A 12,487-nucleotide genomic window follows, 5' to 3' on the forward strand; every position below is an offset into this window, starting at 1 on the left:
CTTTTGTCCAAACCCCAATTATGGTACAAAGCCCAATTACCCAATTTTAGTAATTAGCCCAACATCATGATTACTTCGGATTAAATAAGCATAATAATAACTTAGCTACGAGACATTAAATTAAAAAGGTTGAACATAACTTACAATGATTAAAAATAGCGTAGCGTTACACGGACAGAATTTCGACTTACACCCTTACAACATTCGCTAACATACCCTTATTATTAGAATTATAATTAAAATTAAAATTAAAATATAAATTATAAATATAAATATTACGTATATAGATAGAGAGATTGATGGATATATCTTCTTTTGCGTTCACCAAACTGCGAATTTATAGGAGATGTGGCCTGACTTTTCATGCCATGCGATCGCATGGACTTTCTTCTTCCTGGCCATGCGATCGCATGGCCAGCTGGGAGAGCTCACATGTTGCTCGTTTCCTTGTGCCGACGTTTTATAAATATAATATAATATATATATTAATTTTAAGAATTAATTATATATTATATTATATTCATATGCATAGTTGACTTGTAATTTTTAGTCCGTTGCGTCGAGCGTTGAGAGTTGACTCTGGTCCCGGTTCCGGATTTTCGAACGTCCTTGCGTACAATTTAATATCTTGTACTTTGCGTTTTGAATCTTGTACTCTTGTGATTTCGAGACGTTTCTTATCAATAATTGGAACCTCTTTGATTGTATTTTGTACTTTTGAGCTTTTTGGACCTTTGCGTCTTCAATTCGTCGAATATGTCTTTTGTCTTTTCCTTTTATTATTTAAACGAATATCACTTGTAAATAGAACAATTGCAACTAAAATCTTGTCTTTCTTGAGGAATAATGCTATGAAATATATGTTCGTTTTTAGCATTATCAGGTAGGTACTGTAGTGACCCAGAAATTTCTGACCAAATTTAAACTTAATCTTTATATGATCTCGACACGATAAGCAAAGTCTGTAATGTTGAAGTCTTAAAAATTTTAAACTGTTTCATATATTCAATTGACTTTCGACTATTCCCGACGATTCACGAACAATTAATTGTAAATAGATATGTGTGTGTATATATATACATAGTAATTGAAATTTATAATTTGTAATATATATATATATATATATATATATATATATATATATATATATATATATATATATGTAATAAATATTAAAAATTCAATATATTATATAATTGGTAAATAATAATAAATTATAATATATTAAATCAAGTTATAAGTTCGAATATGATTATTATTACTTTCAATATTATTATCAATAGTAATATTGATATTAATATCAGTATTATTAATATTATTAATTTCAATACATAATATACAGATATGGAAATTGATACCTTTTATTTGATAATAATATTATTAATACTAATTGTTATTCTTGTTAATATTATAATTATTATTAGTTGTGACTTACTATTATTGTTATTACTCTTATTATTATAATTATTACTATTAATTATTATTATTATTATTATTAGTATTTTGATTATTATTATTAATGTAATTATAATTATTAATTAATAAAATCAATTATATAAAAACATAAATATAGATTTGGAATGTAAATCTATTTCAGTAGCAAACGATTGTGTTCAGATGAAAACAAATTGATAAGATATCACAGATTTAGATTGTACGAATTCTGTTAGAAGTCTCAATCTACTTTATCTATTTTTTTTCTCCCTTTCTGTTCCTGATTGAGGAATCTGTCGATCACTATCTACTACAAAACAACTGAAATTGATTTCTATTGTGATATAAAAGATACACTAGCACGTTATGTATACCTACTACTGCTTCTCGTCGTAATTCAACACCATAACCATCACCTAATTCTTTCCTTCTCTCTTTCTATATTTGTCTATCTCTTTCTTAAAAATCCTAGTTACCGTTTCGAATCACAACCATAGATCATTGCAACATACTATTATCTGTGTAAAATTTTCGAATTTAAACCAAAACCACAATCCACCACCTACAATCACCACCTTAAAGCTTGATTAAACAAGATCATCACTTTTTAAATCCTTCTTGGTCACCCCCTACAAGACACCCTTGTACCATCACCTCTAAACTTCCACCACTAATTTCCGTTGGTTATTTGTTGTGTGCTTGCTGTTTGAACATATCAACAAGTCCATCACTTATCTCTTTTCTATCCATGATTAAGAAAACCACCAATGTTGACAAACCATCACCTTGATCACCATTAAAACACCAACTGCACTTCTTTCCTAGTTCCTTTCTATCAAACCATTAGATCACCAGAACTATACCATGAAAACAAGCTGCTGCATCAGCTTGAATACGTTCTGTTTCTGTCACCCTAAAAACAACCATCGTGAACCTATTTATTATTTTCTTTCCGTCACCTTCAAAACTAAACGTTGAAGCCTTCAACACCATCACACCACTCTCTTTCTCTTCTCCTTGAATATGAAACCAAACCAAACACCCGGGAACTAACTGCTACTATCATTATATGTGTTTCTGCTTTGATGTCGTGAAAAAAACAACATCACTACAACCTCACTGTATTCTTTTTCCTACAATCAAACATCAACCCACCAATGAGCCACCTCTATTACCCGCAACCAGTTACCACCTCTTCAATTTTTTTCTCCTTCTTCATAAACTTGCGAAATCACATACAAGACCATTTATTATTTTACTCTTGATTGCTTCGATTATTCTAAACAAATATAAAGAATGAGGAGGATACTTTATTATTTGTTTGTCCTTTTACCTAGTGGCCAACATGAAATATCACTTTAAGATAGTGGGGAACCATTGAATATTTTTCTTCCTAAAACTCATGTCGTGGCAAATTCCAAAAAACAACACAACAACTAAGTTAATTGGGCTGCAAATGATTCGTTCCCTTTTAAATTTTTTTTAGCACCGAATGGTGTTGAGTGGATGAGGCCAAGGATTAGTTTTGAATAAGTGGGGTTGGAACATGATTAAACAACACATGATGGGAGTGCATGATAGTTACAGCATGATATTTTTTTTTATATATCGACTATAGGAGGTTAACCAAACAAGCTACGAGGTTCCTGGTTGGGCTGCCGAGTTTTCTGTTGAGATTGGGCCGAAGAGTGCAGTTGGGCCGAAATATAAAGAACCAAGTTAATAGTCAATATTTGATTTGGGCTGCCATAATTGGGCCTCGTTTCCTGTTTTGCTGGAGTGCCAAAAATGGAGGGTGAATATGATTATAAGAGTGATAATTATGATAATGTATGATTATAGATAGATGATAAGGTAATGAATTGATATGGTTATGAAAGATAGATGAATTAATGAAGAAATAGTGTTGAGGATGGTTAGTTGATAATGATGATGTTTAGGATAAATGAAAACAGTAGATATAATCGATACATAGATATAGAACGGATATCAAATCAGAAAAGCAGAAGTAGCGGAATGGTTTGGAATGTTGTTGAGTTAATAAATGGTCGGGAGTTCGAATCCTTGCTGCTGCTAGTATTTTTCTTTTTCAAATATTTAGTCGGGCTAAGTGTTGGGCCATGAATATGTTGTTGGGCTTGGGAACTAAGGTGGCCTGAGGTAAATTTCGGCCCAATATTAACTAATAGGTATAAGTTACATAAATTAATCAGGGCATTTAAATTAGAGAAAAATGGTACGGATCGTTTGGCAAAGGCGTGTTAGCGGGTTAACGGGAGGTCACGGGTTCGAGCCCTGTCTAGGGCATTCTTTTTAGGAAAAAGCTTTTTAAGGTAGTATTATTTTTACAAATTATTATCATTATTATTATTATCATTATTTTATTACCAATATTATCATTATTATTATTACAACAAATAAATATTATATATATATATATATATATATATATATAATTCTACTTATAATAACATTACATATTATATATATATATATATATATGTATATATATATATATATATATATATATATATATATATATATGAGGAATATTCAAATGAGACCAATTTTTAAGTTGGGATTCAAGGGACCAATCAGATTGCGACACGTGGCGCGATAATCACATGTGATTGGAAAAAAAAATCAAATTTTTTTTTCGAAAAAAACAAATTTCAAAAAAAAAAAATTCGAAATTTTTTTTTCAATTTTTTTTACAATCACATGTGATTAAATTTGACATGCAGTAAATCACATGTGATTGGGCATGCCAATCACATGTGATTGTAAAACCCAATCACATGTGATTATTGCATGTCAAATCCAATCACATGTGATTGAAAAATAAAATTCAGTAAAATGACGAATAATAACGAATTTCACTAAATTTGTGCTAAAACCTTCAAACACCAAGTTTTGGATCAAAACTTGATCAAATCACCGAATTAAAATCTAAAATTTTGAAGATATGATCACAAAACGCTAACAAACTTGATCAAATCACCGAATTAAAGTATGTTTCCGGTTGAATTTTTTTTTTTAAAAATTGTAATTTTTTTTAATCACATGTGATTGGATTTGATATGCAGAATCACATGTGATTGAGTTCCATAATCATATGTGATTGGGTTTTACAATCACATGTGATTGACATGCTAAATTAAAAAAAAAATTTAAAAAAAAATTTCATAACAAAAAAATTTTCGAAAAATTTTTTTTTTAAAAAAAATTAAAAAATTTATTTTTTAAATTTTTTTTCCAATCACATGTGATTGTCACGCCACATGTCGCGCTCTGATTGGTCCATTGAATTTCAAGCAAATTTTTGGTTTCAAGGGAATACAACTCATATATATATATATATATATATATATATATATATATATATATATATATATATATATATATATATATATATATATATATATATATATATATATATATATATATATATATATTCATATATAACAAATGATGTATTTTTAATATAATGTTAAACATATATAAATATTAATATAATTATATAAACATTAGTCATTTTTAAAGATACATACAAATTAAATATATATAATATATAATTTAAGATATAATAAATTTGTTCGATTACAAATATATGTGTTAATATATATAAATGATATAGGTTCGTGAATCCGAGGTCAACCCTACACTTGTTCAATGTCGTTCTATGTATTTTTACTACAAAATACAGTATGGTGAGTTCATTTGATTCCCTTTTACTCTTTACATTTTTGGGACTGAGAGTACATGCGCTATTTTTACAACTGCTTTATGAAATGCTTTTGAAATAAATTTTGAACTGCGAATACATGAAATGCTTTTATAAATGTTTGACGAGATAGACACAAGCAAAACATTCCTCGAATGAATTATTATGCAGACAGAAGTTCTGCGGATTATTATTGAATTATGTGAACATGATAATTGCCACCATTGAATTATGTGGACATGATAATTGCCACCATTGAATTATTATGTGGACATGATAATTGCCACCATTGAATTATGTGGACATGATAATTGCCACTAATTGAAGTGAATGTTATGTATCGAGAGAATGATTTTATACACAGGTTATGTGTATGTTATTTTTGTGCACGAGATATGTGTACGGTTACTAAGATTTATGAAAAATGATTTCGTACACGAGAAAGGTGTACTGTATTTGAAAGATATCGCATGTACATTACAGGTGGGTATAGGATTCGGGCCCATTTGTACCATGCAGGATTTAAATCTTGTGGTCTATCAAAATGATGAATTTTATTGTTTACGATAAACCTATGAACTCACCAACCTTTTGGTTGACACTTGAAAGCATGTTTATTCTCAGGTATGAAAGAAATCTTCCGCTGTGCATTTGCTCATATTACATGGAGTCGTTCATGGCATATAGAGGTCCGTTCATCGCAATGGTACCAGATGTTATTGTATTCGTTCAGAAAAATTTGGACGGGGTATGACATACTCTGTCATTTTCTTCCTCCGAATCACTAGACGCGACAACTGATTCAAAAGGGTGATCTGTTTTTTTTTATTTTACATAGGTTCTCAACTCCATAGTTGAAGAAATCAAACTCTTCTGTGTTTGGAGGTGGTATTTCAGGTCGTGCTTCTTCCAAATTGGGTGTCTGAAGGTTTGTTTGGGCCTCGCTTGTTGGTAGGTTTTGTTGGACATCGTGTGTTGGTAGGTTTTGATAGACATTGTGTGTTGGTAGGATTTGCAATGATTGTAAGTTTTCTGGAAGTTGAATTGTAACTTTGTTGACAATGTAAATATAAATAGGAGCATTTGATATTGCATGTTGTAGAAAATCACGAAAGTCTTCATAATCATCAGTAATATCAAAAATAAGATTATCGACAACATATCTCATTGAAACAGGTGCATTAGGTGGCAAATTAATTTTTCTAAGAACATTTTTTTAACAATATTCTTTGAGTAATTGGTTTTTGGGGAGCAACTGGGAGTTTTAATCGTGTTCTAAAACAATCTAGAGGCAAATACATAGGCAAGTTATTAATAAATTGAAAAGAACCACCACAACATATATGAATAACAAAGGTTTCATTATCACTACAACTCATTATTTAAAACAACAAGAGAAAAAATGGTGGAAAGTTACCTTAATGATGCTTGAAATTATATGATTTATGTGGAAATGAAGTGAAATGAAGCTGGTAATCTGTAGTTCCATGTATAATGATTATATAGAAATAAAAGGTTATCCGTAATAGTACAAAAATCTAACAAAATTTTATCCACGAAATCATAGAAATCTTATCGGAATAAGACGCAAGGACGCAAGGACGCAAGGCGCAAAACTCAAGGACGCAAGGCTGTTTGTTGCGTTTGGCCTTAACGCAAGGACGCAAGGTCGCAAGGACGCAAGGACTCTTGCGCCTTGCGAGGGCAAATTGTCAAACTTTTTTTTTTAGGGCTAACAGTCAACAAGCTTAAAAAAATGGATATTTTGGTGATAATCCCAAAAATAAAGACGAACCTAAACATAGGAACAATCAAATAAAACAAACGAACAACAAAATCACAAAGAGTGAATTAACAAACACGTACAACATCCGGTAGCTCAAAACCATATATTTGAAAGAAAAAAAAAAAGTTAACTCGGCGCCGTGTACTTTTCGAGCCTTATCTTTTCTGGGTTTTGAAACCGGAATGAGGTTGATCAATTTACCTTCCACAAGAACATACTTTGAAATCCTTAAATGCCGAATCGACAAAGTCCGAATATGAGCTAGTGATAAATCATCACTACTCACTACCACGACTTAAAATTTTTTTCCGTATTAGAAAAAATAAAATCACAAGATACTCTAGTGCTTAGGACACTAAGTTCTTTGCAAGAGGTCCCAAGTTATAATCGTGTCTAAAACGAATATTTTGTATTTCACCATTATAGAAAAAAATTATTCTTTAACTGTAAAACAAATATTGGTGGAGAAAAATGAGTGGCACGTATAATAGCAGTATAAGTTATTCTTTAATTACAATTTGTTACATTGGCCACATGGACATAGTTCAAGTGGTTACCGAGTTCTCAATAAAGCAGGAGACCCATGTTCGAATAATCATATTAATTGGGCTCTTGACTAGAGGGGGCGCCAATGTTTATTCTTTAATTACAATCAGTTACATTAACCACATGACCATAGTTCAAGTGGTCACCGAGTTCTAAATTAAGCAAGAAACCCATGTTCGAATCTTGGTAACGCCCAAGATCGAATTAATTGGGCTCTTGACTAGAGGGGACGCCAATGTGCGCAATTTACCCGGTTACGGCTCTCGTCGCTCGGGTACTCGTCACCCGGGGGTTTCACTCGCTAGTGAGAACTCAATGTGGTTGTCGTTAGAGAAGTTTCTTCTATAAACCTAAAAAAAATATCTGTTACATTTATTACTGTATTGGATAAGATTTACAGAGTAATAGCTAAATTGACCTTTCTTTTAACGTTGTAAACATAATTTTAAAGTTAAAACAAAAAAAAAAAACAAAACAAAAAAAAAAAAAAAAACAAAAAAAAAAAAAACAAAGTAAATTTTGGCAAGTGAAATGGACCTTAAATAGAAAAGTACTTTGGAATAATAATAACATTCAATGTTAAGGTAAGGGCTGAGGCCTTGAAAATAATTGGAGTACACATTGAGTGGCACGAGTAAATGAGTGTGTATGAACCCGATAAACGGTGGTTTAAGATTACCCCACGTCGGGGTCTACCATAGTTCAGAACTAGTAGCTTTCACATTTAATAGCAAGCACGATTATTTGGAAATATAAGGCAAGTAACAGCGTTACATAGCGCCTTCTCAGTTTCATTAAATATCGTTTTCTAATATAAAGTACGTAGTATAGAGGTACGAGCCTATGCAAGTAAGGTCGTACGTGTGGTACTGTGTTATATATTGTAATTAATCTGGTTTTAATTAATGTGAGTTTTGGTGAAAATAGAGAGGGATAGCGAAATCGAAGACACAACGCATAATCAATCACACGAGGCTCATACAAACGCTATCAAGAAACCTAGGAACCATTGAAAACCAGCTCATTTCCTTGATCAAACTATTCCGGTCCTCATTAGGAAAAACCCACGATGAATCCATACAGGCATCGCATGTAGTAAAACCCCGTCAGGTAAAGTTTAACGCAAGCCGTACTCAACCTCCGAAGTCGAAGCAATTGGCAGGTAACAAGAAGGGAAATTTTCAGGTAACAAAGGAAATTTTGCAGCAAGAGAAAGTCGAACCCTGACCTTCCATATGAGAAGTTGGATCACTACCACTATGCCAGCTACTTGTTAAATGAACTTACAGGGTTAAGGAGACAATAAACACAATACTTGTGCTTTGTAGATCATATGCAACTCCAGTGAAGATATATGCCACAAAGGAAAGCCCTGTAATTCTTATGACTAATGTTTAGGCTCTTCAAGTGTTTTTCTATATATCTATGAATACATGACATTATATTCCTGGATAAGATTAGCTATATGAGCACTGCTACACCCATTTGGTCTGTAATGATCCTTCAATGTGTCAACCACAGCCTGAAAGAAATAATCACTCAGGGCTCTAAGACCAACCCCACTATGCAGTTGAATATCAACAGAAATGACATCAAAAGAACTCTACAAATAACAATTCTTTGATCTTAACTGGCCCCATAATGTGTCAACTTAAGATTATATGTATTTGACATGTCAATTTAATGTCATTACAACATAAAAAGCTTCTGATAGTATCGGAGGCACTAGAATTCAATTGACAGCACACATAACTCAATTGACAAATGCAAGGGCCACATCTAAAACAACAAGAGGGTGTATTGATCAACTGCTCAATCAATTACACCCACTGTTGCAAAACAGCCCGTCTCGAGCCGTTGCAACCGTTCCTTTTCGAAGAAAACTGTCTAATATGACAGTCAACGGTCAAAATTCGGGTCAAAGTTGAAAAAATAAAGTCAAAGTCTCCCAAAATTCGAAAAACCTAGAAAGTCAGTAAAATCGGTCATATTTGTCATATCTTAGTTTGAATTTTCTGTATTATATTAACGGTGATAGCGATTATGGATACAAATTAGTCAATTAAACTTTTGGCTTTAAAATATGTACACATATATACATTTATATACTTATATATTTAGAAGTCAACTTTGATCAACGTCCGTCACGACTCCCGTCTCGACCATGTCTCGAACGTCTCGACCTTTTTAAGACCCGACCGTCTCGACCCCGTCTCACGTCTTTTGCAACCTTGATTACACCAATACTTTAACAAAAAAATAAATTTTTGAAGAACTAAGATACTATTTTCAATTTTTTCATGAAAGAGGTTCTTGAATAGCTGAAGGATGAAATAAAAAGATGAAAAGATTTCATTGATAGCATAGTCAAAAACAGATAACGAATACCATAACATCATATAGAATCTAAACTAGATTCATAAGTCACATGATTCGAACACAAGAGTTCCAACTAAGTTCAAAAACTCAAAAAAAATAAAAAAAAAAAGGGATAACCGAACACTATAGCGTCCATCTATTCTTCAACAGCAGATTCACCTCCCTGCTTGTTGTGCTTCCTTGCATACCTCTGGTTCCTTAGAAACTTGGGGTCCATCTACATTACAAACAGATTCCAAATACAAATAAGAATGAGTTTAAATTAAAGAACACCCAACACCCATTACATATACCCTCAAAAGTAACAGGCTGTTTGGCTACTGGCCGGCGGTTTGCACTCAAGGTTTTGTAGTTAAAAGATCCCACATTTGGTAACGTTGCAGAATTACAATTAGGTAAAATAACTTTTTGTGGTGCAATTACATATTGAATATATGCTTATCAAGTTAATATGACAATCATTATAATTATAGTTTAACATATATTAACATTAGGAGGTATCATAGATGTAATTAATTTCAAACATTGATATCAAATCATCAATAGTAGGTCTGATACACTTATTTTGGGCGTATCATTACATTAGTAAATGTAACAGCTCTATAGAGGTCCGTTTATCACTATATACTAACCTAAATTTTGGCAAGGTATCATCATATCATATACATATGAATAACAAGCAAATTCAATAGCAATCATACAAAATAAAATTTAACGCTGAAAACAAACAATCGTAACCCTAATAATAATAATAGTTTGATAAAATAAAAAGGGGAAACGAAGCTTACTCCTTTGGTTGAAGTGTGTCTGTGCTTCCTGGGTTTCTTAATACCGTTCCTGTGAGCCTTGTGTGACTGATTATGCGCTGTGTGATTCTTCGATTTCGCCATCTCTTTTTGTAAATCACCAAAATGTTCACACAAATCAACACAAGATCGATTACAAGATACAAATTTGTACAAAGCCTATACACATGTACAAATTTACGTATACATCTGAAATCTATGATACTTAAAATACAGATATAGAGTGAGAGACACACACCTGTTGTTTTGCTGCTGCCGCTGCTGATTAGGGTTTTGGGAAGAAGATGTAATGGTCTTTGTTTCTTTTATATAACCCTAAGTTGCATTTCTCAGACGCGAGCCTTGTGGATTGGGCTCGGCCCATTATTGTTCTACCATCCAACTATCCAAGAATTGAGTATCTTATCTTCTATTTTACAGTAATATTTATATTTATATATTAATACTAGTAAAATGATCCGTGAAATTAACGATTTTTTGAACGAAATAATTTAATTACATATTTTGGGTATTAAGTGAATATAAATGATGAAGTCATTTATTTTAATGACCCGTTTGATTAAGAAACTTGTCGTTGTTTTTACAAATATATAGAGACATGTATTTTCGCATATATATGTAACGTGATTAATTTCGTAAAAAAATCCATATTTGAATATTAATAATTATAATTATAATTATTATATTAAAAGTAAATAATAATAATAAAATTCGTTAAAAGTTGAGTATTAATAATAATAATTATTAGTAATAATAAATGCCTTTAAACAAATTTTAGAAAATTAAAATTACAATTTAGGAGAGATTAGTATTTCCTTTTATAAAAAATTTCCTATTATTTTTTAATTAAATTAATATATAATTATGGCATCATCATTATGAAAATTAAGGAGTAATTAGTTTAATGATAACATCATTATTTTAGAGCTTTATATGATTATATAGATGATTATATAGATAGATTTGTAGTTACTCTTTATTAAAATTCATACCCATTTTAATATAATTCGTCAATCCATATTCATATTCATTTGATTAAGCGGTTTAGCGAATATCCAGTGGATGATACTTTTTATAAAATATTACTATCGCGAAATGAAATCATTAACGTATTTATATAACAAATATAAATATAACGTAATCTAATAAAAACTATACATAAAAAATATAACCGTTATTGTCAATTTAGCTAAAATATATTATAATTGTAGGTAAATATATATTTATTAAATACTATTACATGTATACAGAGGCGAAACTACATGGAGCAAGGGGGCATCCGCCTCCGGTGGATTTTTTTTCCATTGTAAAAATTTTGAGTTTTTCGACTTTCCCCCCAGTGGATTTTTTTTTTTTCCCAAAACCTTCAAATTTTGCCCAAAATTCTTCAACTTTTGCCCCAAAACCTTCAAATTTTGCTCAAAAACCTTCAATATTTGCCAAAAAAAACTTTCATAATTTGCCTAAAAAACTCAATTTTTTGACCCAAAACCTTCATATTTTGTCCAAAAAAATTTACTACGGTTTTAATTTTTTTTTTGTCCTCGGTGAAAAAAATCCTAGTTCCGCCACTGCATGTATAGATAATTTATTAGTCGTACATCTTTTAAGTTACTTTTGATTGTTATTATAAGTAATAAGTGATTAAAATTAATGTATGCATTTTTTTTACTCCGTATTTACTAGATATCGATAGTAAAAAGAAACAAAAACTCAAATAACATTATATATGTAAAATATATTAATTTAATAACATTTTAATAGTTTAAAGTGTATATATATAAGGATATATAATTGTTTATGCATATATTT

At 30.9% G+C, this 12,487-nt stretch overlaps 1 protein-coding gene across 1 annotated transcript; it reads right to left on the reverse strand.

Annotated features, from left to right (window-relative positions):
- Nucleotides 1–9,819: 9,819 nt before the first annotated feature.
- LOC139895654 (large ribosomal subunit protein eL29z-like) lies at nt 9,820–11,049 on the reverse strand. The gene is made up of 3 exons (XM_071878181.1): nt 10,914–11,049; nt 10,658–10,765; nt 9,820–10,086 (listed from the first exon to the last, which is right to left on the reverse strand). The coding sequence occupies exons 2-3, from the start codon at nt 10,757–10,759 to the stop codon at nt 10,006–10,008; spliced, it is 183 nt and encodes a 60-aa protein (XP_071734282.1). The 5' UTR covers nt 10,760–10,765; nt 10,914–11,049; the 3' UTR covers nt 9,820–10,005.
- Between the last annotated feature and the right edge of the window lie 1,438 nt (nt 11,050–12,487).

The sequence above is a fragment of the Rutidosis leptorrhynchoides genome, chromosome 3 (assembly GCF_046630445.1).
Source record: "Rutidosis leptorrhynchoides isolate AG116_Rl617_1_P2 chromosome 3, CSIRO_AGI_Rlap_v1, whole genome shotgun sequence".
Lineage (NCBI taxonomy): Eukaryota > Viridiplantae > Streptophyta > Magnoliopsida > Asterales > Asteraceae > Rutidosis > Rutidosis leptorrhynchoides.

Bases quoted from the DNA above. Each gene is read 5' to 3' on its own strand.
- LOC139895654 (XM_071878181.1), bottom strand. From the start codon at position 10,759: ATGGCGAAATCGAAGAATCACACAGCGCATAATCAGTCACACAAGGCT. The intron at 10,087-10,657 runs GTAAGCTTCGTT...TTTGTAATGTAG, and splicing joins GACACACTTCAACCAAAGGA to ATGGACCCCAAGTTTCTAAG.